The sequence below is a fragment of the Mesoplodon mirus genome (assembly GCF_964341445.2).
Source record: "Mesoplodon mirus genome assembly, chromosome: 14".
Classification (NCBI taxonomy): Eukaryota; Metazoa; Chordata; class Mammalia; order Artiodactyla; family Ziphiidae; genus Mesoplodon; species Mesoplodon mirus.
Window position 1 is genome coordinate 72,956,583 of NC_138990.1, and position 26,145 is coordinate 72,982,727.

At 35.8% G+C, this 26,145-nt stretch overlaps 1 protein-coding gene across 2 annotated transcripts in view; it reads left to right on the forward strand.

Annotated features, from left to right (window-relative positions):
- VRK2 (VRK serine/threonine kinase 2) overlaps positions 1-26,145 on the forward strand; it is a 101,282-nt gene that overhangs the window by 15,755 nt on the left and 59,382 nt on the right. For both annotated transcript variants that reach the window (XM_082641922.1, XM_082641923.1), the window contains exons 3-5: positions 22,234-22,283; positions 22,973-23,042; positions 24,558-24,645. In XM_082641922.1, coding sequence (XP_082498048.1) covers positions 22,234-22,283; positions 22,973-23,042; positions 24,558-24,645 — 208 coding nt within the window. The remainder of the gene's footprint in view (positions 1-22,233; positions 22,284-22,972; positions 23,043-24,557; positions 24,646-26,145) is intronic.

The window sequence follows — 26,145 nt, forward strand, 5'->3', positions numbered from 1 at the left end:
GACATCTGAAATCATTTTATAACAGATTACCACAAAGATAAAGTAGACTTGAAAGTATATAAGTGAAAAAGACTTCCAAGAAATAAATGAATTACAAAAAGATTTGATGACACAAAGTAAAAAGTTTAGTAAAAACTGGACTTATGAATATAATTTTATAATGCAATTCACATTTCTAAAGTAGATTAAAGAACTGTGGTTAGGAAATATAGGGTTAAGAGTTAAACGGAAATGTTGGTACATATCAACTGTTCAAGCAAGCTCGAAATGTTTAGTTAATAATAATAATAATGAAAACATCTGAATTAGAGTATATCAGTGTGAAGAGTGTTTAAGAAATAGATAAATGGATTGAAAGATAGTCTATTATAAGATAACATATGTAATATGTACCACAACCAGTAAGTAATCGGTGAAGGAGAGCAAAAAAGAATAACAATAATATAAATTTACAGAGTGTTGTATTATAATTCAGTTGCCAATTACTACATTAGATAAAAACTGTCTGAAATCCCCTATTAAAGAATGTCATTGACAAAAACCCTATAATCACTTGCCAAAAGAGAAATACCTAATACAATAAAATATAAAGACACTAAAAGATCAAGTTTCTTCATGCATGTGTAAGCAAAGAGTAAGATAAGCGTTTTTTAAATTGTTTTTTATTCCATAGTAAAAATTATTAAGAGAACTAAACAAGGACATTATGTAATGGCAAAAGGTTAATAAAGCCAAGGGAAAATGTAATCATAGAATCCAACATGACCAGAATGCTACTGTTCGTTTTTCTTAGAGAAGAAAGAAAATCTAGCAGGTGTTCAATAAGAACATGTTACAAATATAACTAGAGGTATTATAAACAGTCAGGAAATGACAGATCAATCACCAGTAGGTCTTCACACTGGTCTTTTTTTTTTTTTTTTTCTTTTTGCGGTATGCGGGCCTCTCACTGTTGTGGCCTCTCCCGTTGCGGAGCACAGGCTCTGGATGCGCAGGCCCAGCGGCCATGGCTCACGGGCCCAGCCGCTCCGCGGCATATGGGATCCTCCCAGACCGGGGCACGAACCCGTATCCCCTGCATCGGCAGGCGGACTCTCAACCACTGCGCCACCAGGGAGGCCCTTCACACTGGTCTTTATGGAACCCAGGTATACAGGTGAAAGGAGTAGGGGCTGTGGTTCACTCCACCCATGTTTCAACCTGAGCATTTCTGCTTTGATCTGTTCTGTGTATCAGGCTGCCAAGAAACATTCCATTACTAAAAAAGTGGAAGATAACTGATTATGCTACAATAATTAATAAGCTCCAGAGTTGAATATGCAGTTAATAAGAAAAGATTTATACTTGGGGGGGACTTAACAGCATTATAGAGCATAAGATCTTTCTTCCCCAACTGTACAAGAACTCATTTTAAAAATTGTGCGTGGTGATTTATTAGTAGTAAATGTAAAGAAAAATCAGAATTTTTATATGTCATAGTCTTGGAACCCAAGGGTGGAAATAAACACCAATATTGTCTTGCTTGTTTTGTTTTTATGACCTGCATTCTATCTCAAGATTCTAGGTATTCAAATAGTGTTTAATTTAAGTTCACCTCCCCCTTGACGCCTACTGTTTTCCTTTTTGCATTTTCTGCCAAAGTTGTATATCGTGTGTTTGTTTTCAATAATATTTTTGCCTTTCTTTTGTCAGAGACAAAATTTTGGAGAATTGACATTTTTAATGTTGAGTCTTCAATCCGCAAGTAGAGTATCTCTCTCCATTTCTTTAGGTCCTTGATTTCTTTCATCAGCATTTTGGCTTCTGGCATATTGGTCCTGTACATGTACTTTTAGGTATATATGTAAGTTTTTCTCTTTTTCTTTTTAAAATTTTGATGCTATTAAAAATGGTGTTGCTTTTGTAATTTTGGTTTCCAATGGTACATTATTAGTATATAAAAATACAGTTGATTTTTGCTTGTTGACTATACGTCCCATCGTCTTGGTAAATTTACTTATTAGTCCTAGGATTTTTTTTTTCAGATTCTTTGGAATTTTCTATATAGATAATCTTGTCATCTGCAAGTAGGAATCACTTTATTTCTTCCTTTCGAATCTGTGTACTTTTTATTTGTTTCCTGACTCCTTGCACTGGCTAGGACTTCCAGCACTTTATTGAGTAGGAATGGTGAGAGTGGACGTCCTTGACTGTTCCCAGTTTAAGGGAGAAAGCGTTCAGCCTCTCATCACTTAGTATAATGTTAGCTATAGGTTGTTTGTAGTATTCTTTTTCAAATTGAGGAAGCACTCCTTACTATACTGAGAGTTTTTATCCTGAATGGGTGTCGAATTTTGTCAAATACTTTTTCTGTATCAATTGATAGGGTCATTTGGTTTTTCTTTTTTAGATTCTTAATATGGTGGAGGACATTGATTTCTTTTTTTTTCTTTTGCATCAACATTATGAGGGGAGGATATTGGTCTATAGTTTTCTTTTTCTTGCTTTCTTTTTTTTTCCCCCTACCGTCTTTGTTTGGTTTTGGTTTTGGTTTTGGTTTTAGGGTAATGCTGGTTTCATAAAATGAGTTGTGAATTATTCCCTCCTTTTTTGCTTTCCGGAAGTGAATATATAGAATTGATGTTACTTGTTTTTCATGTGTTTTGTAGAATTCTACAGTGAAGCCATCTGGGATTAGAGATACCTTTTTCCAAAGGGTGTTTGTTTGTTTGTTTGTTTGTTTAGAACTTGATTTCACCTGGGACTTGTTTGGTTATTTGCTTCATATCAGGTAACTTTTAGTAGTTTGTGAATTTTAAGCAATTGTTCCATTCCATCTAAGTTGTCAAATTTCTATGTATAGAGTTGTTCATAGTATTAGTTTATTATACTTTTAATGTTAACAGTTTCTATAGTGATACTCCTTTTTCATTCCTGGTATGGATCATTTTTCTCTTTTTTTGCTTTTCTTTTTTGTCAGTCTTGACATGGGTTTGTAAATTTTATTGATCATTTCAAAGAAACAGCTCTTGGTTTTGTGGATTTACTGTATTTTTCTGTTTTCAATCTCACCAATTTGTGTTTTTTTCTTTTTTGTCTCCTTCCTTCCATTTGTTTTGGGTTTAGTTTGCCCTTTTTTCCCCCTAATTCCCTTAGGTGGAAACTTACTTATTTGAATCTTTCTTCTTTTGTAGTATAAGTGTTCAATGCTAAATTTGTTTCTAAGTCCTCCTCTGACAGAATCCCACACATTCTGATATGTTTTAGTTGTCATATATTACATCTATATTAACTTAAATTCCCCCAGACCATATTATAATTTTTGCTTTAACCATCAAACACATTTTAACTGAAGGAAAGTGTAATCCATTACATTTTCCCAATATTTACCATTTTTTTCTCTTCTTTTATTCCTGATAGTTCACATTTCCTTGTATGATTTTCTTTTCTTTTCTGAATATCTTTCTTTAGCAATTCTTATATAGCAGATCTGCTGGCTATGGCTACTCTCAGTTATTCTTCACTTGAGAATGTCTTTATTTAGCTTTAATTCCAGAAGGATATTTTTGCTGGATATTGGATTGACTGTTCTTTTCAGCACTTCAAACATGTTGTGACTCTTCCCTCTGGTCTTCAGGGTTTCTGATGAGAAATCCACAGTGATTTGAGTCATTTTACCCTGTAGTTAATTTATTTTTTACTGTAGCGCCTTTCAAGATTTTTCTTTGTTTTCGCTTTCAGTAGTTTGATTATATGTGTCTGGGCATTGATTTCTTTGAGTTTATTCCCATAGGGATTCACTGAACTGTAGGTTCATGTATATATAAAATTTGGGACATTTCAGCCATTATTTATCAAATACTTTTTCAGCATCACACTCTTACCTCTCTACCTCTGGAACTCCAATATCATGAGTGTTAAATGTTTTGTTATTGCCTACAGGATCCTGAGACTCTGTTCAATTTTTCCATACTCTATCTTGCTGTTTTTCAGGTTGGATACATTTTTATTGATCCATCCTAAAGTTCAGTGACTCTTTCATGTATCATCTCTATAATCATATTGAGCCCAATCATGAATTAAAAAAAATTTTTTTTGTTCATTGTATTTTTCATTTCCAAAAGTGTCATTTAACTTTTTCTTTGTATATTCTATGTCTTTGATGCATTGTCTGTCTTTCCATTTGTTCCAAAAGTGTTTGCCTTTATTTGCTGGAACATTTTTATAATAGTTGCTTTGAAGTCTTTATCAGATAGTTCCAAAATCTGTATAATTTTGGCATTGATGTCTTGAATTAGTGTGGTGATTTTGTTACAATTTATTAACTAAAGTCCATAGTTTACATTAGGGTTCACTTATATAGTACAGTTTTATGGGTTTATGACCAATGCATGATGTCATGTATCCACGATTATAGTGTCATACAGAGTAGTTTCACTGCCCTAAGTTTCTCTTGTGTACCACCTCTTTATCCCTCTGCCCCCTGTTCCAGAATGGCATACAGTTGGAATCATACATTATGGAGTCATTTCAAACAGGCTTTTGTTTCTTTTGGGTACACCCAGAAGTGGAATTGCTAGATCACATGGTAGTTCTAGTTTTAATTTCCTGAAGAACCTCCATATTGTTTTCCGTAGTGGTTATACCCGTTTATATTCCTACCAGTAGTGTACAAAGCATTCCTTTTCTCCACATCCTCACCAGCATTTGTTACTTCTTGTCTATTTGATAATAGCCCTGCTAACAGGTGTGAGGTAATATTCACTGTGATTTAATTTGCATTTCCCTGATGATTGGTGATGGTGAGCACTGTTTCATGCACCTGTTGGCCATTTGAATGTCTTCTTTAGAAAAAATCTGTAAGAGCCTTTGGCCATTTTAAAATTCGGTTATTTATTTATTTTTTGCTATTGAGTTGTATGATCCTAGTAAGTATATTTTGATATTGGATATGTGGTTTGCAAATATTTTCTCTCATTCCATAGGTTGCCTTCTCATTTTGTTGACGGTTTCCTTTGCTGTGCAGAAATTTTTAGTTTTTCAGTTAGTCCCACTTATGTATTTTTGCTTTTATTGCCTTTGTTTTTGGTGTTAAATCCAAAACAGTCATTACCAAGATAGATATGAAGGAGCCAACCCCCTGTATTTTCTTCTGGATCTTTTATGGTTTTAGGTCTTACGCTCAAGTCTTCAAATCCATTCTGAGTTGATTTTTGTGTACAGTATAACATAAGGGTCCAGTTTAATTCTTTTGCATGTGGCTATCTAGTGTTCCCAGCACCATTTATTGAAGAGCCTGTCCTTTCTACATTGTATATTCTTGACTCCTTTGTCAAAAATTAATTGACCATGAATTATTTCTGGACTCTCTATACTGTACCATTGATTTACACTTCTGTTTTTATGCCAATACCATACTGATTTGATTATTATAGCTTTGTAATACAGTTTGAAATCAGAGAGTGTGATGCCTCCAGCTTTGTTCTTCTTGCTCAGTATACTTTGCCTATTCAGGGTCTTTTGTAGTTCCATACAAATTTTAGGATTTTTAAGAAATTTCTGTGAAAAATGCCACTGGAATTTTGGTAGGAATTACATTGAATCTGTAGATTGCCCTGGGTAGTCTGAATGTTTTAACACTGTTGATTCTTCCGATCCATGAGCACATAATATCTTCCCATTTATTGTGTCCTCTGCATTTCTTTCATCAATGTTTTCAGGTCTCTGGTGTACAGATCTTTCTCATCCTTGGTTAAATTTATTCCTAAGTAATGGATTCTTTTTGATGGTACTATAAGTGGGATTGTTTTCTGAATTTTTCTTTCTGATACCTCATCGTTAGTGTATGGAAACACAGTTGATTCTTGTATATTGATTTTGTATCCTGGAGTCTTAAGGATTTTCTCTATAGAATGTCATCTACAAACAGAGATAATTTTACATTCTTTCTTCCCAATTCAGATGCCTTTTATTTCTTTTTATTGCCTGATTTCTCTGGCTAGGACTTCCAGTACTATGTTGAATAAAAGTGGTGAGAGTGGGCATCCTTGTCTTGTTCCTGATCTTAAAGGAAAAGTTTTCAGCTTTTCACTTTTGGGTGTGATGTTGGATGTGGGCTTTGCATAATTAGCCTTTATTATGTTGAGGTATGTTCCTTCTATACCCAGTTTTTGAGAGTTTTTTGATCGTGACAGCATTTTGAATTTTGTCAAATGCTTTTTCCGTATCTATTGAGATGATCATATGATTTTTATCCTTCATTTTGTTAATGTAGTTTATCACGTTAATTGATTTGCATATGTTGAACCATCTTTGCATTCCAAAATAAATCCCACTTGATCGTGGTATATGATCCTTTAATGTACTGTTGAATTCAGTTTGCTAATTATTTGTTGAGTATTTTTGCATGTATCTTCATCAGGGATATTGGTCTGTAATTTTCTTTTCTAGTAGTGTCTTTGACTTGATCTTTTCAATTGTCTTTCTAGTCTCTATTTATTTCCATTCTGATCTTTATTTCCTTTTTCTACTAATTTTGAGCTTCCTTTTTTCTTTTTCTAGTTCCTTGATATGTAAAGTTAGAATATATATTGGAGTTTTCTTTTTTCTTAGTGTAGATGTTTATTGTTATAAAATTCCTTCTTAAAACTTTTTGCTGTAACCCATAAGTAGTGATATGTTGTGTTTCCATTTTCATTTGTCTCAAGTTATTTCTTGATTTTTAAAAATTTCTTCATTGAACCATTGGTTGTTCAAGAGTGTATTGTTCAATCTCCACAAATTTATGCATTTTCCAGGTTTTCTCTTGTAATCGATATCTAGTTTTGTACCATTGTGGTCAGAAAAGATACTTGATATGATTTCAGTTTCTTAAATTTGTTAGGACTTGCTTTGTCACCTAGCATGATTTATCCTAAAAAAACGTTCCATGTGTGCTTGAGAAGAATGTATTCTGCTGCTTTTGAAGGACTATTCTATATATATTAGGTCCCTCTTATGTAACGTGTAGTTTACATCCATTATTTCCTCACTGATTTTCTGTCTGGATGATCTGTCCATTGTTGAAAGCAGTGTATTGAAGCCCTGTACTATTATTCTATTGCAGACTATTTCCTCCTTCAGATCTATTAATATTTGCTTTATGTATTTAGGTGCACCTATCTTGGGTCCATAGATATTTACAATTGTCATATCCTTTTGATGAACGGATCCCTTTATCATTATATAATGATCCTCATTGTCTTTTATTTATCTTTTTAAATGAATTTTTATTGTAGTAGAGTTGCTTTACAATGTTGCATTAGTTTCTGCTGAACAGCAAAATGAATCGGCTATACGTATACATATATCCCTTCTTTTTTGGATTTCCTTCCATTTAGGTCACCACAGAGCATTGAGTAGAGTTCCCTGTGCCATACAGTAGGTTCTCATTAGTTATCTATTTTACACATAGTATCAATAGTGTATATATGTCAATCCCAGTCTCCCAATTCCTTCCACACCCTCCCTTTCCCCCTTGGTATCCATACATTTGTTCTCCATATGTCTGTGTCTCTATTTCTGCTTTGCAAATAAGATCATCTATACCATTTTTCTACATTCCAAATATATGCATTAATATACGATATTTTTCTCTTTCTGACATACTTCATTCTGTGTGATAATCTCTAGGTCCATCCACCTCATTACAAATAACTCAATTTCGTTCCTTTTTATGGCTGAGTAATATTCCATTGTATATATGTGCCACATCTTCTTTATCCATTCATCTGTCGATGGACACTTAGGTTGCTTCCATGTCCTGGCTATTGTAAATAGTGCTGCAGTGAACATTGGGGTGCATGTGTCTTTTTGAATTATGGTTTTCACGATATATGCCCAGTAGTGGAATTGCTGGGTCATGTCTCTTGTTACAGTTTTTGGTTTAAAGTATATTTTATCTGAGATAAGTGTAGCTTTCCCTACTTTCTTTTGGTTTCCATTTACATAGGACATCTTTTTCCATCCCTTCACTTTCAATCTTGTGTGTCTTTGAAGTGGAAACCAATCTCTTTTAGATGTCATATAGTTGGGTCTTATTCTTTTTATCCATTTAACCACCCTGTCTTTTGGCAAATTTAGTCTATTTACATTTAAAGTAATTGTTGATAGGTGTGAACATACTGTTGCCATTTTGGTAATTGTTTTCTGGTTGATTTGTAGTTCCTTTTTTTCTTTCTTTTTCTCTTGCTCTCCTCCTTTATGATTTGATGATTTTTTCATAATGATGTGCATTGATTTCTTTATCACTTGTTTATCTGAAGTTTTTGTTTTTGGAATTACCATAAAGCTTGCATGAAGCATCTTATGCTTGTAACAGGCTGTTTTAAGCTGATAACTTAACTTTGAGTACCTAAAAAGCTCTACATTTTTATGCTCCCCCTCCACACGTTTTATGTTTTTGTTGTCAAAATTTACATGTTTTTGTCCCATGTATTCATTAACAAATTATAATATAGTTTTTTCTAATACTTTTGTTTTTTAACCTTTATACTAGAGTTGTAAATGATTTACCCACTACAATATTAGTATATTCTAAATTTAACTGTATTTGCCAGCTAGTTTTATACTTTTATATATTTTCATTTTAATAATTGGTATCCTTTTGTTTCAGCTTAAGGACTCCCTCGTTTAGCTAGTTTCTGAATCTCTTTCAGAGGGAGTCACTGGGTTTGTGGCTGTATATTCGGTGGAGGGAAGTGCAGGAGCCTACTATGTCACCACTTTGGGTACTCCTCAGTTTTCTTAAAATGAAAATTTTAATGATATAAATTTCTTTCTAGATGCTACTTTCATTCATTAAATTATTCATCAAAATTTTAAAGAATGCCCACTAGGCCTTATAATAGGTGCTTGGGATACATCTAAATAAAACAAACTATTCTGTCTTTGTGAGGCTTACATTCTATCAGAGAGAAGCAGTAAATTTGTACTTTAACTACATCCTAACTAGATTCAATATAATATTTTCAATATTATATAGTCCTGTGTATTTTCTAATTTTCATTGTGGTTTCTTCTTTGGCCTAGGGACCAGGCATTATGGTCACAGAATGTAGCCTTAATAATCCTTGTTCTTTGATATTTGATGAAACCTGCTTTCTCGGTAAAAATATGGGCAGTTAAAAAAATGTTTTATGTTGGGTTAAAAAGAAAATATATTCTTCTGTTGTTTTTTATGTGGCCTTTAGATAAGCATTGTTAATTCTATTGTTTTAATTTGGTTTTGCTTATATATTATGGAATTGTATTAAAATCTTCCATGATCTTTTTCACTCTGTCAGTTTTTTGTCTTGGAATTCTGCTTGTTTTGGACATATGTTATGAAGGCACATTATCAGGTGCTTTCAAGTTCATAATTTTTGTCTTTCTGTTGAATTGTTCCTTTTATGATTAGGGTGGACTAACTCTATGTCTAATAAGTCTTCTTTCCTAAGACTTACATACTTTTGAAAATATATATTCCAGGTTTCTTTCAGCTAATTTTGGCTAATTAGTTTATTTTTTATCTTTTTATTTTGTTTCTCTGCACCACTAGGTTTTAGTATACATTTATTTATGTATTTTTTAACAACCTTACAGTTGCTGTCCTTAGAGGGTGAGCTTAGTCTATTCAAATTTATTATGATTACTTGCATCTTTTTTCAAATCTAAGATGTTATTGATTATAGCATACATCATTATTTTGTATATGTATGTTAAGTATCCATTAGATGCTTAAAAATTCATAATTATCTTCCTCTTGAATTGTTTGTTTTTTTGTGTTTATGTAAGACCTGCTTTATATGTAATACCTAATACTGCCCATTAAACTATGACACAATACCTTTAAAATAATCTTACATATGGAACACAGTTGTTGCAGTCTGTGTAAGTCTTTGGTTGCCAGTGTCAGAAATTCAAATGAATTTAAGCAAAAGGGGGATTTATTAACTCTTGTAAGTGAGAAGTACAGGGCTTTCCTGGCTTTAGGTATGGGTAACTCTAGGGCTTATGCAATGTCACTAGGACTCTTTCTCTCTCCCTGCCTTAACCCTACTTTCCTCAGTTCTGGATTTTATTATCAGGCTTTATTTTCCCTTTACCGAAGGAAAGTGATCACTGCTATTTCTAGGATTTTGGTGTCCTTAAAGCTTATGGTCTATCTTGTGTTATGCAGCATTTTAATGTCAAATGCTAGGGAAGACTTTTATACCTAGTTGGGGCACTTTGCTTTTTCTGAACTGGTTATGGTGGCCTGTGGGCTTGTACATTCCAAAGTGCTACACTTGGTCATGTGCTCAACTCTGGAATGTAAGGGAGGATACACTGTGATAGGCACCCCTACTAGGTCTACATGGATAGTGGGAGGTTTGGTTCTTCAAAGGAACAACCAGATGAGGTTACCAATGAATAGAAAAGAGATGCTAGAAAGGCAAATATCATATAAATGTACAATGCATTCCTTATCATGTCATCAGACTTCTCATCAGAAATTTAAATGAGGATGTGAGACTACTATACTTTCAACACTATCACTGTCTATGATTGATCTTTCTTCTCAACTTCTAATAGATCAGTCAGCTGTAACGTACCAGACTAGATCCCTTTCCCTCCACGGTCAAGTCCTATCAGTTTCACTTTCTGAAATTTCTGGAATCTGCTCATTCTTTTAATCTGCCATTGATACTCTAATCCAATCTGTAGTTCTCTCTTCTCTAATCTCTCAATATTAAATCCTTACTAATCTATCTATATCTACTCTGGTTCCCTTTCAGTCTTTTCTCCACATTGTAGTGTAGTGATCTGTTCAAGATGTAAATCTCATTATGTGTTTCCTGCTCCTCAACTATACCTCAAACTTCTAAACTCTTTCATGGAGAGAAATTCTTAGCTAGATTTGCATCTGGCTCTTCATCATCTCTTCAGCTGTTTTGGCACAAGCATTCCCTTTTGTATAATTACATTGTACATTCTCATCATACTGTCCACCTCTCCTTTTAACACTTGTGATAATTACAGTTTTATACCCCATATGAGTATTTGATGAATGTCTGATTTCTCCGCTAGACTATGAAAGCAGATACCTTGTCTTTGTCTGTTTTCTGTCATTACTTAATTTCACTACCTAGAATGTGAAGGATTCTATTTGTTTTTAAGTAGGAAATAAATATTTATTTAATTAACTGATCGATTGCTGTAAAGAGACCTCCATGGTCACTAGGACAATTTATTTGTTCAACATCCATCTCCAAGAGCTTTCTGGTCAATTGATTTTGGATTTAGGCCCTCTAATATAATCTGACTTGGAAGTTTATAGAGAATACTGTGTAGCTATCAAATGACAAGTGTGGGGATGTTTCAAGTATCTGTCAACACATTTATGTGAAATCATATGAAAGGAAGATTCAGATTATAAAGCAGTAAAGATACACTTTGAAATCAGCAAGGAGTAGAACATTGGACTGGTTGGATATCTTTTTTCCCCACTTGCAACATAATAAGTTACTTATCTAATTGAAACCCTCATTTTCCTTTTGTGCTTTTCTGTTTCTTATGTTCTGTTGGGTTTAAAGATGTATTTGGGGCTTCCCTGGTGGCGCAGTGGTTGAGAGTCCGCCTGCTGATGCAGGGGACAAGGGTTCATGCCCCGGTCCGGGAAGATCCCACATGCCGCGGAGCGGCTGGGCCCGTGAGCCATGGCCGCGGAGCCTGCGCGTCCGGAGTCTGTGCTCTGCAACGGGAGAGGCCACAACGGTGAGAGGCCCGCGTACCGCAAAACAAACAAACAAACCAAAAAACAGCAAGAAAATTTAGCTGGAAATTATTTAAGGTCACAGAACACGGTTTGGAGGATTAAGCATCCACATGGGTTTGCAAATTTGCTGTTCCACATCCCGAGCCAGAGGTGGACCTGTTTAATATTGTCAGGCAGGAGAAGAAGGGTAATAGAAAAAACACTGAAGTTTGGTTGATTTCAGAGCCTCACTTGTCTTAAAAAAATTAAACCTTGTCTAGTGAGTTCAAGAAAGATTTAAGAATATACACTGCATCATGTTTAAACAATCTGAGTGAATGAAAGAGAAAAGTGTCCTGGGGGTGGGTAGAGGGAGGGGAGGAAAGTGGGGAGGTGACACCTGCAGAGGGGAGGGGCCCTCAGAATGGGTCTTGAACTCGTGTGGGTCACAGACCCTCTGACAGCCTGATGGAAGCTTTCTCAGAAAAATGATACGTGATTTTGCATATAGTTTCTGAAACACATCCTCATTCACAAGCTGCAGATGATAAACCCCTGGGTTTGGTGGGAAGTACCTACCAGCATCAGGAGACCAGTGTTTGTGGACAATCCTTTGGAATCCTTACAACTTTTAAAACTTTGTGGTAAAATGTACACAACATAAAATCCATCATTTCAAGCATTTTTAGATGTATAGTTCAGTGGGTCTGTAAACATCTCTTCATGTCCCCACGTTCAATTCTTTTGTAGATATACCCAGAAGTGGAATTATTAGATCATATGGTAACTGTTTAATTTTTCGAGGAATCACCACAAATGTTTTCCACATCAGTTGTACTACCTTACATTTTAATATAACATAGGGTTGTAATAGGGAAGAACATTTTGTATTCTCAATCACTAAAGGGATGTTGCCTATAACCTTAAATTGCACACAATGGCCCATCTCGGACTCCTGCCTCCGAGAGATTAAGGTAAATGAGCATTCAGCTAAAATACCTGTGTTTAGCTCCCAGGAAACCTCCTGAGCAGGCCCACCTGTGAGTGACTGCACGAGGGAGAAATTAACACCTCCCCTCTGGAGGCTGACAGGAAGTGCTTGGTTTTACGCCCTCCCCTTTTAGTGTAAAAGGAGCGTGAATTCTGACTCAGCAAGATGGTTCTTTGGGCGTCCAGCCCGTCATCTTGCTCTGCTGCCTTCCCAGATAAAGTCACTCTTCTTTGCCCCAGCAGCTCGCCTCTCAATTTATTAGCCTGTCGTGTGGCGAGCAGTACAAGCTTGGACTTGGTAACAAATTTTGAAGAAGCCACCCAGGAGCCTTGCTGCTCGTGGCCTGCCAGCCCTGGTTGGGGAATTCTGGGGTAAGACCTTAGCAGCTGCCGGGACCCCGTGTCCTGAGGGTCTGCCCTTCAGAGCTCTCTGAAGCAGCACCGGCCGCCCCAGCGCTTGGCAGAGGAAGGAAGGAATCCACGTTTGGGAGCCGACGGCCTCCGTACGGTAGGGTAAGTGGCTCCGGTGTGTACAGCCGGGAAATTGATTCCTCTCCGTTTGGGGCTTTTTCTCTGGAATAAGCCAGTTTGTTTCGTATTGGAGTGGGGTGTACCCTGTTGGAGAGAGGAAAGAGTTGTTGGACTTTTACCCGATTTGTGAACTGGTTCGTTTGCTTCTCTGAAGGCTAGCACTTGTATGCGCTGTTTGTGTTTTATCTTGAATTTCTGTCTCCAAAAATGGGGAATGTTTACCACCAACTAAAGATTCTAAAGAATATTCATCGCCCCCGTTCAGTAGGAAATAGCCAGGGCAGTCTTTGTCCCTTTTCCCACAAGATTGTGGACTGGACGTTGACAGTGGGTTATGGTAATGGGGAAGAACCTCTGTATCCTGTTACTAGTTAATCACTAAAGTGATGCTGCCTAGAAGCTTAAATTCTCCATAACGGCCCATCTCTGGGACCTCGGCCTCTCGGGTAATGAGCATTCAGCTAAAATACCTGTGTTTAGCTCCCAGGAAACCTCCTGAGCAGGCCCACCTGTGAATGACTGCAGGAGGGAGAAATTAACACCTCCCCTCCGGAGCCTGAGGGGAACCAGGAAGTGCTTGGCTTTAGTCCCGCCCCTTTTAGGATAAAAGGAGCCTGAATTCTGACTCAGTCAGGCAAGACAGTTCTTTGGGGGCACGAGTCCACCATCTTGTGGGTTTGGGGGCTCTCTGAAGGAAGTCGTTATTCTTTGCCCGGCAACTCGTCTCTTGATTATTGGCCTGTCCTGTGGCGAGCAGTATGAGCTTGAGTAACAGAGTTCCATTAAAACTTTTGTTTTGGGGCTTCCCTGGTGGCGCAGTGGTTGAGAGTCCGCCTGCTGATGCAGGGGACAAGGGTTCGTGCCCCGGTCCGGGAAGATCCCACATGCCGCGGAGCGGCTGGGCCCGTGAGCCATGGCCGCTGAGCCTGCGCGTCCTGAGGCTGTGCTCCGCAACGTGAGAGGCCACAACAGTGAGAGGCCGGCGTACCGCAAAAAAAAAAAAAAAAAAAAAAAAGATGTATTTGCTGTTTTGGACACTTGCTTTGAGAAAAGAAGCAGGGAGTTTCTACTGCCTTCCTCCTCAGGAAGCAAAGACCATTGCCTAGATTCAATATTGTACTGAGTGGACCAGGGTTAGGGCAGGACTATTTCTCTCCAGCCTTGGGTATCATAGTGAAAAAATAGTTTGCCATGGGGTGGGAGGACAGGCTTTTCTCATCCTTTCTTCTACACTAGGACTGGACCCCTTCTTCTTTTTATACTTTCTTTAGTTTTTTACTTCCTAGGTATGGATAATCCACTGCCCCTGCGGTTCCCTTGGGACTGCTGCGTGGGTGAAAATGAAATGGCTATATGAATAAACAGGAAAAGAAAATTTTAATTAATATAAATAAGTTAGTTTCTTTTTTACTGTAAAGAGGTCTGGGTTCACAGTTTATATCTAATATCAACCAAAATTGAAGTATCAATAATTTCTTTGACTAATAGCATTGCTAACATCAAAGTTTTTGGAGATTGCTTAAGAAAATTGTGCATGAGTTGGCTTAGCTGTGAAGTAGAATTTATATAGTTTAGTAAATTTATAACATACTTTACATCTATTAAGTGAATTAATAGAGAAAAGACAAGTTGATAGAGTTAGGAGCAAAGGAAAAATGTTAGGAGTAGTAATGAGAGGACATAGCGTTTTGGTAAATATACTGAAAATATACCTGAAGAATTTGATCATAATCTAACTGACAGTTTTCAATATTAGTTTGACCTTTTTTCCCTTCACTTTCCTTTTTTTTTTTAAAAAAAAATTTTATTGGAGTATAGTTGCCTTACAATGTTGTGTTAGTTTCTGCTGTACAGTGAAGTGAATCAGCTATATGTATACATATATCCCCTCTTTTTTGGATTTCCTTCCCATTTTGGTCACCACAGAGCACTGAGTAGAGTTCCCTGTGCTATATAGCAGGTTCTCATTAGTTATCTATTTTATGCCCAGTAGTGTATATATGTCAATTACAATCTTCCAGTTCACCCCACCCCCCCCCTTTCCCCCTTGGTGACCATACATTTGTTCTCTTGCTCTGTATCTCTATTTCTGCTTTGCAAATAGGTTCATCTGTACCATTTTTCTAGATTCCACACATATGCATTAATACATATTTGTTTTTCTCTTTCTGACTTACTTCACTCTGTATGACAGTCTCTGTGTCCATCCATGTCTCTACAAATGACCCAGTTTTGTTCCTTTTTATGGCTGATAGTCCACTGTATATATCTTCTTTATCCATTCATCTGTCGATGGGCATTTAGGATGCTTCCATGTCCTGGCTATTGTAAATAGTGCTGCAGTGAACATTGGAGTGCATGTGTCTTTTTGAATTATGATTTTCTCTGGGTATATGCCCAGTCATGGGATTGCTGGGTCATCTGGTAGTTCTGTCTTTCGTTTTTTAAGGAACCTCCATACTGTTCTCCATAGTGGCTGTGTCAGTTTACATTCCCACCAACAGTGCAAGAGGGTTCCCTTTTCTCCAGACCCTTTCCAGCATTTATTGTTTGTAGATTTTTTGACGATGGCCATTCTGACCGTTGTGAGGTGATACCTCATTGTAGCTTTGATTTGTATTTCTCTAATAATTAGTGATGTTGAGCATCTTTTCCTGTGTTTGTTGGCCATCTGTATGTTTTCTTTGGAGAAATGTCTATTTAGGGCTTTCACCCATTTTTTGATTGGGCTTTTTGTTTTTTTGATATTGAACTCCATGAGCTGTTTGTATATTTTGGAGACTAATCCCTTCTCTAATTCCTTAACTAATCCCTTCTCAGTTGCTTTGTTTGCAAATATTTTTTCCCATTGTAAGGGTTGTCTTTTCATCTTGTTTATGGTTTCCTTTGATGTGCAAAAGCTTTTAAGTTTCACTAGGTCCCATTTGTTTATTTTTGTTTTTATTTTCATTGCTCTAGGAGGTGGGTCAAAAAAGATCTTGCTGTGATTTGTCAGAGTGTTCTTATGTTTACCTCTAAGAGTTTTATAGTGTCCCATTCTTTCATTTAGGTCTCTAATCCAATTTGAGTTTATTTTTGTGTATTGTGTTGATTTCATTCTTTTACAGGTGGCTGTCCAGTTTTCCCAGCATCACTTACTGAAGAGACTGTCTTTTCTCCATTGTATATCCTTGTCTCCTTTATCGTAGATTAGTTGAGCATAGGTGCATGGGTTTATCTCCAGGCTTTCTATTCTGTTCCATTGATCTGTATTTCTGTCTTTGTGCCAGTATCATACTGTCTGGGTTACTGTAGCTTTGTATATAGTCTGAAGTCAGGGAGTCTGATTCCTCCAGCTCTGTTTTTCTTTCTCAAGATTGTTTTGGCTATTTGGGGTCTTCTGTGTTTCCATACAAGTTGTAAAATTTTTTGTTTTAATTCTGTGAAAAATGCCATTGGTAATTTGATAGGGATTGCATTGAATCTGTCAATTGCTTTGGGTAGTATAGTCATTTCCACAATATTGATTCTTCCAATCCAAGAATATGGTATATCTCTCCATTTGTTTACATCATCTTTGATTTCTTTCATCAGTGTCTTATAGTTTTCTGAGTACAGGTCTTTTACCACCTTATGTAGGTTTATTCATAGGTATTTTATTCTTTTTGTTGCTATGCTAAATGGGGGTGTTTCCTTAATTTCTCTTTCTGATCTTCCATTGTTAGTGTACAGGAAGGAATGCAAGAGATTTTTGTTTATTAATTTTGTATTCTGCAACTTTACCAAATTAATTGATTAGCTTTAGTAGTTTTCTGGTGGCATCTTTAGGATTTTCTATGTATAGTATCATGTCATCTGCAAACAGTGACAGTTTTACTTCTTCTTTTCCAACTTCTATTCCTTTTATTTCTTTTTCTTCTCTGATTGCCGTGGCTAGGACTTCCAAAACTATGTTGAATAATAGTGGTGAGAGTGGACATCCTTGTCTTTTTCCTGATCTTAGAGGAAATGCTTTCAGTTTTTCACCATTGAGAATGATGTTTGCTGTGGGTTTGTCGTATATGGCCTTTATTATGTTGAGGTAGTTTCCCTCTGTGCCCACTTTCTGGAGAGTTTTTATCATAAATGGGTGTTGAATTTTGTTGAAAGCTTTTTCTGCATCTATTGAGATGATCATATCATTTTCTTTAATTTGTTAATATGGTGTATCACATTGATTAATTTGTGTATATTGAAGAATCCTTGCCTCTCTGGGATAAATCCCACTTGATCATGGTGTATGATCCTTTTAATGTGTTGTTGGATTCTGTTTGCTAGTATTTTGTTGAGGATTTTTGTGTCCATGTTCATCAGTGATATTGGTCTTTAATTTTCTTTTTTTGTGATATCTTTGTCTGGTTTTGGTATCAGGGTGATGGTGGCCTCGTAGAATGAGCATGGGAGTGTTCCTTCCTCTGCAATTTTTTGGAAGAGTTTGAGAAAGATGGGTGTTAGCTCTTCTCTAAATGTTTGATAGAATTCACCTGTGAAGCCATCTGGTCCTGGACTTTTGTTTGTTGGAAGATTTTTTATTGCAGTTTCAATTTCATTACTTGTGATTAGTCTGTTTATATTTTCTATTTCTTCCTGGTTCAGTCTTACAAGTTTGTACCTTTCTAAGAATTTGTCCATTTCTTCCAGGTTGTCCATTTTATTGGCATAGAGTTGCTTGTAGTAGTCTCTTAGGATGCTTTGTATTTCTACAGTGTCAGTTGTAATTTCTCCTTTTTCATTTCTAACTTCATTGATTTGAGTCCTCTCCCTTTTTTTCTTGACGAGTCTCGCTAAAGGTTTACCAGTTATGTTTATCTTCTCAAAGAAACAGCTTTTATTTTCATTGATTTATGCTATTGTTTTCTTCACTTCTATTTCATTTATTTCTGCTCTGATCTTTATGATTTCTTTCCTCTACTAACTTTGGGTTTTGTTTGTTCTTCTTTCTCTAGTTGCTTAGGTGTAAGGTTAGGTTGTTTATTTGAGATTTTTCTTGTTTCTTGAGGTAGGAATGTATTGTTATAAACTTCCCTCTTAGAACTGCTTTTGCTGCATTCCATAGGTTTTGGGTTGTCATGTTTTCATTGCCCTTTGTTTCTATGTATTTTTTGATTTCCTCTTCGGTGTCCTCAGTGATCTTTTGGTTATTTAGCAGTGTATTGTCTAGCCTCCATGTGGTTGTGTTTTTTACAGGTTTTTTTTCCTGTAATTGATTTCTAATCTCATAGCGTTGTAGCATTGTGGTTGGAAAAGATGCTTGATATGATTTAAATTTTCTTAAATTTACTGAGGCTTGATTTGTGACCCAAGAAGTGATCTGTCCTGGAGAGTGTTCCATGTGTGCTTGAGAAGAAAGTGTATTCTGCTGTTTTCGGGTGGAATGTCCTATAAATATCAATTATGTCTATCTGATCTATTGTGTCATTTAAAGCTGTGTTTCCTTATTGGTTTTCTGTCTGGATGATCTGTCCATTGGTGTAAATAGGGTGTTAAAGTTCCCCACTATTACTGTGTTACTGTCGATTTCCCCTTTTATGGCTGTTAGGATTTTCCTGTGTATTGAGGAGCTCCTATGTTGGGTGCATAAATATTTACAATTATTATAGCTTCTTGGATTGATGCCTGGATCATTGTGTAGTGTCCTTCCTTGTCTCTTGTAACAGTCTTTATTTTAAAGTCTAATTTATCTGATATGAGTATTGCTACTCCAGCTTTCTTTTGATTTCTGTTTGCATGGAATATCTTTTTCCATCCCCTCACCTTCAGTCTGTATGTGTCCCTAGGTCTGAAATGGGTCTCTTGTAGACAGCATATATATATGGGTCTTGTTTTTGTATCCATTCAGCCAGCCTGTGTCTTTTGGTTGGAGCATTTAATCCATTTACATTTAAGGTAGTTATCGATATGTATGTTCCTATTACCATTTTCTTAATTGTTTTGCATTTGTTTTTGTAGGTCTTTTTCTTCTCTTGTGTTTCCTGCCTAGAGAAGTTCCTTTAGCATTTGTTGTAAAGCTAGTTTGGTGGTGCTGAATTCTCCTAGCTTTTGCTTAACTGTAAAGCTTTTGATTTCTCCATCAGCCTGAATGAGATCCTTGCTGGGTAGAGTAATCTTGGTTGTAGGTGTTTTCCTTTTAGCACTTTAAATATATCCTGCCCCTCACTCCTGGCCTGCAGAGTTTCTGCTGATAAATCAGCTGATAACCTTATGGGGATTCACTTGTATGTTCTTTGTTGCTTTTCCCTTGCTGCTTTTAATATTTTTTCTTTGAATTTAATTTTTGTTAGTTTGATTAATAGGTATCTTGGCATGTTTCTCCTTGGGTTCATCCTGTATGGGACTCTCTGTGCTTCCTGTACTTGGGTGGCTATTTCCTTTCGCATATTAGGGAAGTTTTTGACGATAATCTCTTCAAATAGTTTCTCAGACCCTTTCTCTTTCTCTTCTTCTTCTGGGACCCCTATAATTTGAATGTTGGTGTGTTTAATGTTGTCTGCAAGGTCTCTTAGACAGTCCTCATTTCTTTTCATTCTTTTATCTTCATTCTGCTCCTTAGCAAATATTTCCACCATTGTATCGTCCAGCTCACTTATTCGTTCTTCTGCCTCAGTTATTCTGCTATTGGTTCCTTCTAGTGTAGTTTTCATTTCAGTTATTGTGTTGTTCATCTCTGTTTGTTTGTTCTTTAATTCTTCTAGGTCCTTGTTAAACATTTCTTGTATTTTCTCGATCCGTGCCTCCATTCTATTTCCCAGATTTTGGATCATCTTTACTATCATTACTCTGAATTCTTTTTTAGGGAGCTTGCCTATTTCCTCTTCATTTATTTTGTCTTATAGGTTTTTACCTTACTCCTTCATCTGTAACATATTTTTTTGTAACCTCATTTTTTTTTGATGAGTATGGCTGTGTTCCTGTCTTGCTGGTTGTTTGGCCTGAGATGTCCAGCACCGGAGTTTGCAGGCAGTTGGGTGGTGCCAGGTCTTGGTCCCGAGATGAGGACCTCTGGGAGATCTCACACTGGTTAATATTCCCTGGGGCCTGAAGTTCTCTGTTAGTTCAGCAGCTTGAACTTGGCGCTCCCATCACAGGAGCTCAGGCCCAACCCCTGGCCTGGTCATACAGGGATACCTCCCATCCCCTTAGGTGTCAGTGGTCCCCCACTAGCGCCCAGTAGTTGCTCTGTGAGAATTGCTCCGATGCATTCTTGTGTACTTGTGAGGACATGCGAACTCCACGTTCTTCTACTCCATCATCTTGACTCCGTTCCCCCTGGGCCATCCTGGAGAAGAGGGATTGAAGCCAGGGGAAAGCTAGAGCATGGGAGACCTGTCAGAAGGCTTGTTTGATGAAATCGGGTAAAGGATGGCGACATTCTGTACCCGGGCTTTACCCGCGGTGGGGCAGTGGGCACCTTGGGCAGCCAAGGTGCGCTTCCACCTCTCACTGATTGTTGATTATCCTTCCTGTAAGCACCTGGACATTTCTGCAGCATCGGCTCCTCAGACCAGCCAGATAGCTTCCATCAGCTCTTTCAAAGCTGGGGGAGGAACAGGTTGTGCAGGCTCTGGGTTCACCTTGGCTAGTCTATCCCAAAAGGAATAGCATGTGTTTTGGGGAACACAAAGGGATGCTTTTCTCTTTCATAGTTACGACACTATGGTTATAAGGGACTTCATATGTCTTCTACAATAGCAAAGAGAGGAACACACTGTTTTCTTTCATTTCCAATATGCTAATTGGTACAAACTGCTCTCAAAGGCATCTGCATGCCAAATCCAGAAATTCTATCTGCATATTCCACTGAAGATTAAGTAGCCTGTCACAGTTCTTTATTTCTTTGATGGTTGTTGAGCTGCACCCCACTGGCCTACAAGGCCTCTACTTGCCCAGCTTCAAGACTGAAGATAGAGCTTGGAGTTAGTGACAGAGACATTAGTGTTTAATGGATGGGGGAGCATACATGTCTGAATCAAGGTCCTGGAGCAACACCCCACGGTTTGTGGTGGACAGTGGACAGGATGTGGTGGCCGACTTTGCTGGGGGGGTGGGGGGAATCCTTTCAGTATCCTTTAAACATCATCCTGACAAACAACACAGTGCCTTGCCTATTCTAGCTTCTTGATAAATAAATATTGGTTAGTTGAATGAATAAAGGAATAAATGAATGAAGAGTAAATAGTTGAATGACAACATTCTAGACCTTCACAATATGAATAAATATACATGTCAACTTCTCTTATCAAGATTTGCATACAAAGTAATCTTTTAATAATTTAGATAATGTAGATGAAATGATTGATTTGATTTAAGAATTTGAACAGTGGAATTTTCATAAGTTGGATTACTGTATCTAAAAATGCAAATGGTAAGTAATAAAATGAAGTAAGATAACTTGAAATTGAAATGAGCTTATGTTATGAGATACATACTCTTTAATTTAGGAATAGTTGATTGCTAGGCTCAGGAGATGATTTTTTAAAGACTTTATTCTCTTTCTAACTTGATTTATTTTAGAATTTTGCCAAGTAGAAGTTGTTTTGAACTTTCTACTTAAAATGAATCAGTGTTCACTTCTGAATTATCATAGATTTTAATTTAGCAAAATTCAATCAATGGATTATACTATATATCATTTATTGGGTTTAATGCTATATATCTAGAAAATAGGTTCCCCTACATTTGTTTGGATCTATGTGATTGATATAATCTGTTGGTTTCCATGTTTGAATGTTTGAGTATGGTTTATGGTAAAGAGTGTGGGCTGTGGTGTCAGATTTGAGTTTCAATCCCCAATCTGCTGCTACTTAGTGAACAAATTATTCAACTTGTTAAACCTTAGAAGCATCTTGTATAAAATGGAGGTGATACTTACCATAAGAGGTTCTTAGTCCAGTATCTGGGATATAGTAGGCATTCAGTAATTGGGAACAACTATTGTTTTCCTCACTGTCTTTTGTTCTGCAGCTTTCCCCATAAATAACCCAGATAAAGATGCAAGACATGTAATAAAAGTGGTAAGTATTGCTCTTAAATTTGTGTTTCACATATATTTGACATTTTTATCTTCTGCTTTATTCATTTCATTTTTGTAAAAATGTTTCTCACCTTAGTTTTCATAATTTTAATTAACAATACATCTAATATTATAATTTTCACATTATTAAAATGTAAAGACTGGAGAATTTTGTTCTTCTGCATTGACATTTATCATCCTTGTATCTTATCTAGCTCTCTATCTTCTGCCTTTCTTTTCCTCTCTGCTCTAGATGATAAAGTCCTTAAAGGCAGGAATGAGGTTTTATTTTTGTTTGTATCCCCTGTGGCTGGTACTATGAACAAAATATTGTAGACACTCAGTAAAGGTTCATGTATGAATGAACCACCAGGGTAGTCTGCAGTGTACCCACCCTGTTATACATGTTAGTTATACATGTTAGTACACATTGAGTGTCTGTGTACGTGTACAGTTCTCAGTGTTTTTAGTTCTTTCCATAAGAAGACTACTTTCATGTCTAAGACTGTATAGAGATAGCATTACAAAATGTTAAAAATGAGGTTCTTTGTTTATTTAGTGCTTTTCTGAGATTTTTGTGATTCAAGTACTATTATATATTACATATGTATACTCATTTTCACAGTTGAAATACTAATTCCATCTTTAAATTTTTTTTCTAATAAAATTAACTGTTCTTTTCTTTTATAGGAATATCAAGAAAATGGCCCATTATTTTCAGAACTTAAATTTTATCAAAGAGCAGCCAAAAAAGACTGTAGTAAGTAAAATTAGCAAAGTAAGCTACTTCCATATGTATGTTTGCTAAAGTGGCTGTTAATATTTTTGTCTTTTTCTGGCCTTATGGAAAATTCTTTTCAATTAGGAATTTTTATTGTAAAATGATACAGTTATTGTTACATAAAAACAAAACACATGGTATACAAATCTTGATATTATATACATAATTGGTTATATATTTCAAGTCAAAGTTATTTCTGTTACTTTACATAAAATGTTGGATTGTTGATCTAAGCTACCAAGAGTTCTCTAGGTATAAAAGATAGTAAAATGAAATTGTTTCTTTCACAAAAAGCCATTTGGATAAAAAGGATATAAGAAAAAGACAATAAAATGGGCAGTAGATTATAAAGAAAAGGAATGACCATAGAATAGATTCGGGTATAGTTTATGGAAATGATTAAACATTAAGATGATTTAGAAAATACCTTTAAAATGTTAAATATTTGTATGTGGAGTAATTAATTGGAGCTGGATATCAGATGTAAGAACTATCAGTTAGAGGATTGGAATATGAAATAAATATGAGCAGAGCTAAGAAGAAAAAAAACATGTTATAAATACTGTATGATATAGATGGACTAGTAAAGCTTAAAGGAAATTGATATGAGTATAATTAAGGTCCTTTACATTATGTTTAGGAAAGAGAATGATGAGTCTAACGTCAATAGTTAACTTTGTTTTCTTTAACGAAACCTTCTGAGCATTAAGACTATAGTCTTTACTAACTGCTTAAACTATGTCAGAGTGACAAACAGAATCCATTAAACTTCATTGCTTATCAGTAGAGCTGTCTTAAACATTAAGCATATATGGTAGAAAAATGAAAAATTAAATAAGCTGCCTGATTATTTAAGTGGATTTGATTTTTTTTAAACAAAATTTAATCAAAACAGTTTCAGTACAACAGTTTCAGAGTAAGATGATTTTTCTGCCTAACTTTTATTTATTTATATTTAAAAATGTAACAAACATATAAGGGAATTAATTTTTTTAATGAATAGAAACATTTGTATAAATGATATCAATGCATTTTATGACTGCTATTTTTGTTTTTGTTTTTTATTGCATATTTTATTTTTTATATTAAAAAAATTTTTTTGTAGTATAGTGGATTTACAATGTTGTGTTAGTTTTTGCTATACAGCAAAGTGAATCATATATACATATATATATTATATATATATCCACTCTTTTTTAGATTCTTTTCCCATATAGGTCATTACAGAGTATTGAGTAGAGTGACTACGACTATTTTTGTTTTGGTTATAACTGATTTAAAATTTTAAAATGTTAGAAATCTGTGTATGTTTTTATGTTAATTATAGTGATAAATAGAATTTGCAACTATGAGCTAGATATATTTGATTTTTAAAAAATGTTTTTAGGAAGGTCTAATTTCTATTTAAGTTAGCTAAATAAAGCATCTACGCGAAAGTAAGAAATACCTTTCTAAAAAAGTGTACCTTTTTTCCTGTGAAATTTGTCTTTGCAGTCAAAAAATGGATAGAACTCAAACAGCTTGATTATTTAGGAATTCCTCAGTTTTATGGATCTGGTATTACTGAATTCAAGGGAAAAAGGTAAAATGGAATTATTATAATCAAATATTGTCCTGTAACTATTTCTCATGTGGTCTATTAGTTATTTATTGCTATATAACTAATGACCTAAAATGTGGTGGCTTATAATGACAAACTAATATTATCTTAGTTTCTGTGGGTCAGTTATCTGTGTATAAATGGCTTCCCTAGATGGTTCTTGCTCAGGACTTCTCATGAGGATATAGTCAGATGTCTTTTGGGCTGTAGTCTTCTCAAGGCTCGACTGGGGAAGGATCTGCTTTCAAAATCACTCATGTGGCTATTGGCAGGCCTAAGAAGATAAGCTTTTAAATTCTCTCACGTGATTGTTGGCAGGCCTCACTTCCTCACCATGTAGGTCTCTCCAGAGGGTGCCTGAGTGTCATAAAGGCATGGCAGCTGGCTTGCAGTAATTGAAAGAGAGAGAGAAGGAGAAAGAGCACACACAAGAACATGCATCCAAAAAGAAAGTCACAGTCCTTTTATAATCTAATTTTAGATGTGATAGCCCATTATTTCTATTGTATTCTTTCTGCTAGAAGCAAGTCATTAAGTCTACCCCATATTCAAGAGAGGAGATCTAATTAAACTCCATCTCTTGAGGAGAGGCACAACCAAAAATTTGTAGAAATATTTTTAAACTCACCAAACATGGCTAGTCATCACATATAAATAATTAATAGTAGCGATTTTTTTAAAAATGTCATTTGTTAGGTACCCATTTTGTTCTTTCAGTAGCCTTTTAAGATAGGTGATAATATTTCTTTTCCTAGGTGAGAAAATAGGCTCAGAGGTCAGTGCTTTGCCTAAATGGTCTTTAAATGCTATAAATTTTTTAAAAAAGAACAAACAGTAATCTTGAAACAAAGTCAAGGGCTACCTATAGGGGAGTGAATGGCTGAGTAAACCATGGTACATCTATATCATGTAATACTATGCAGCCCATTAAAGGAATCAATTAGAGCTCTACCAGTTGATTTGGAAGGATTTCAATGAGATATTATTGAAAAATGTATGATGCAGAAAAGTTCATATAATTAGATTGCATTTTGTCAAAAAAATTCCTACATGTATTTGTGTGTGTGTATACATAGATAGATATAGAATAGGGGCAGATATGAAGGGAAGAAAAGGAGCGGGGAGAGGTCCCAAACAGAAAAGAAAAGGAAGACATACATTTAGGAAAACACATGTTTATAAATATATAGAGAAAGTAAATATGATTTTATAAGGCCAAGAAACAAATATAAATAAAATTTTCTGTATGGAAAAATAATTGTTCCAGGCCATATGGCAAGAAGGTGATGGAGTCAAAATGAATTAAGTTCAAGACTAATTTGGAAAGACTTCTCTTTTCCTGTTCTAAGACAGTGTGAGTGGTTCAGCACAGAGCTCTTCTACTCAAAAACTAACTGCAGGGTCTCCCTGGTGGCGCAGTGGTTGAGAGTCCGCCTGCCGATGCAGGGGATACGGGTTCGTGCCCCGGTCTGGGAGGATCCC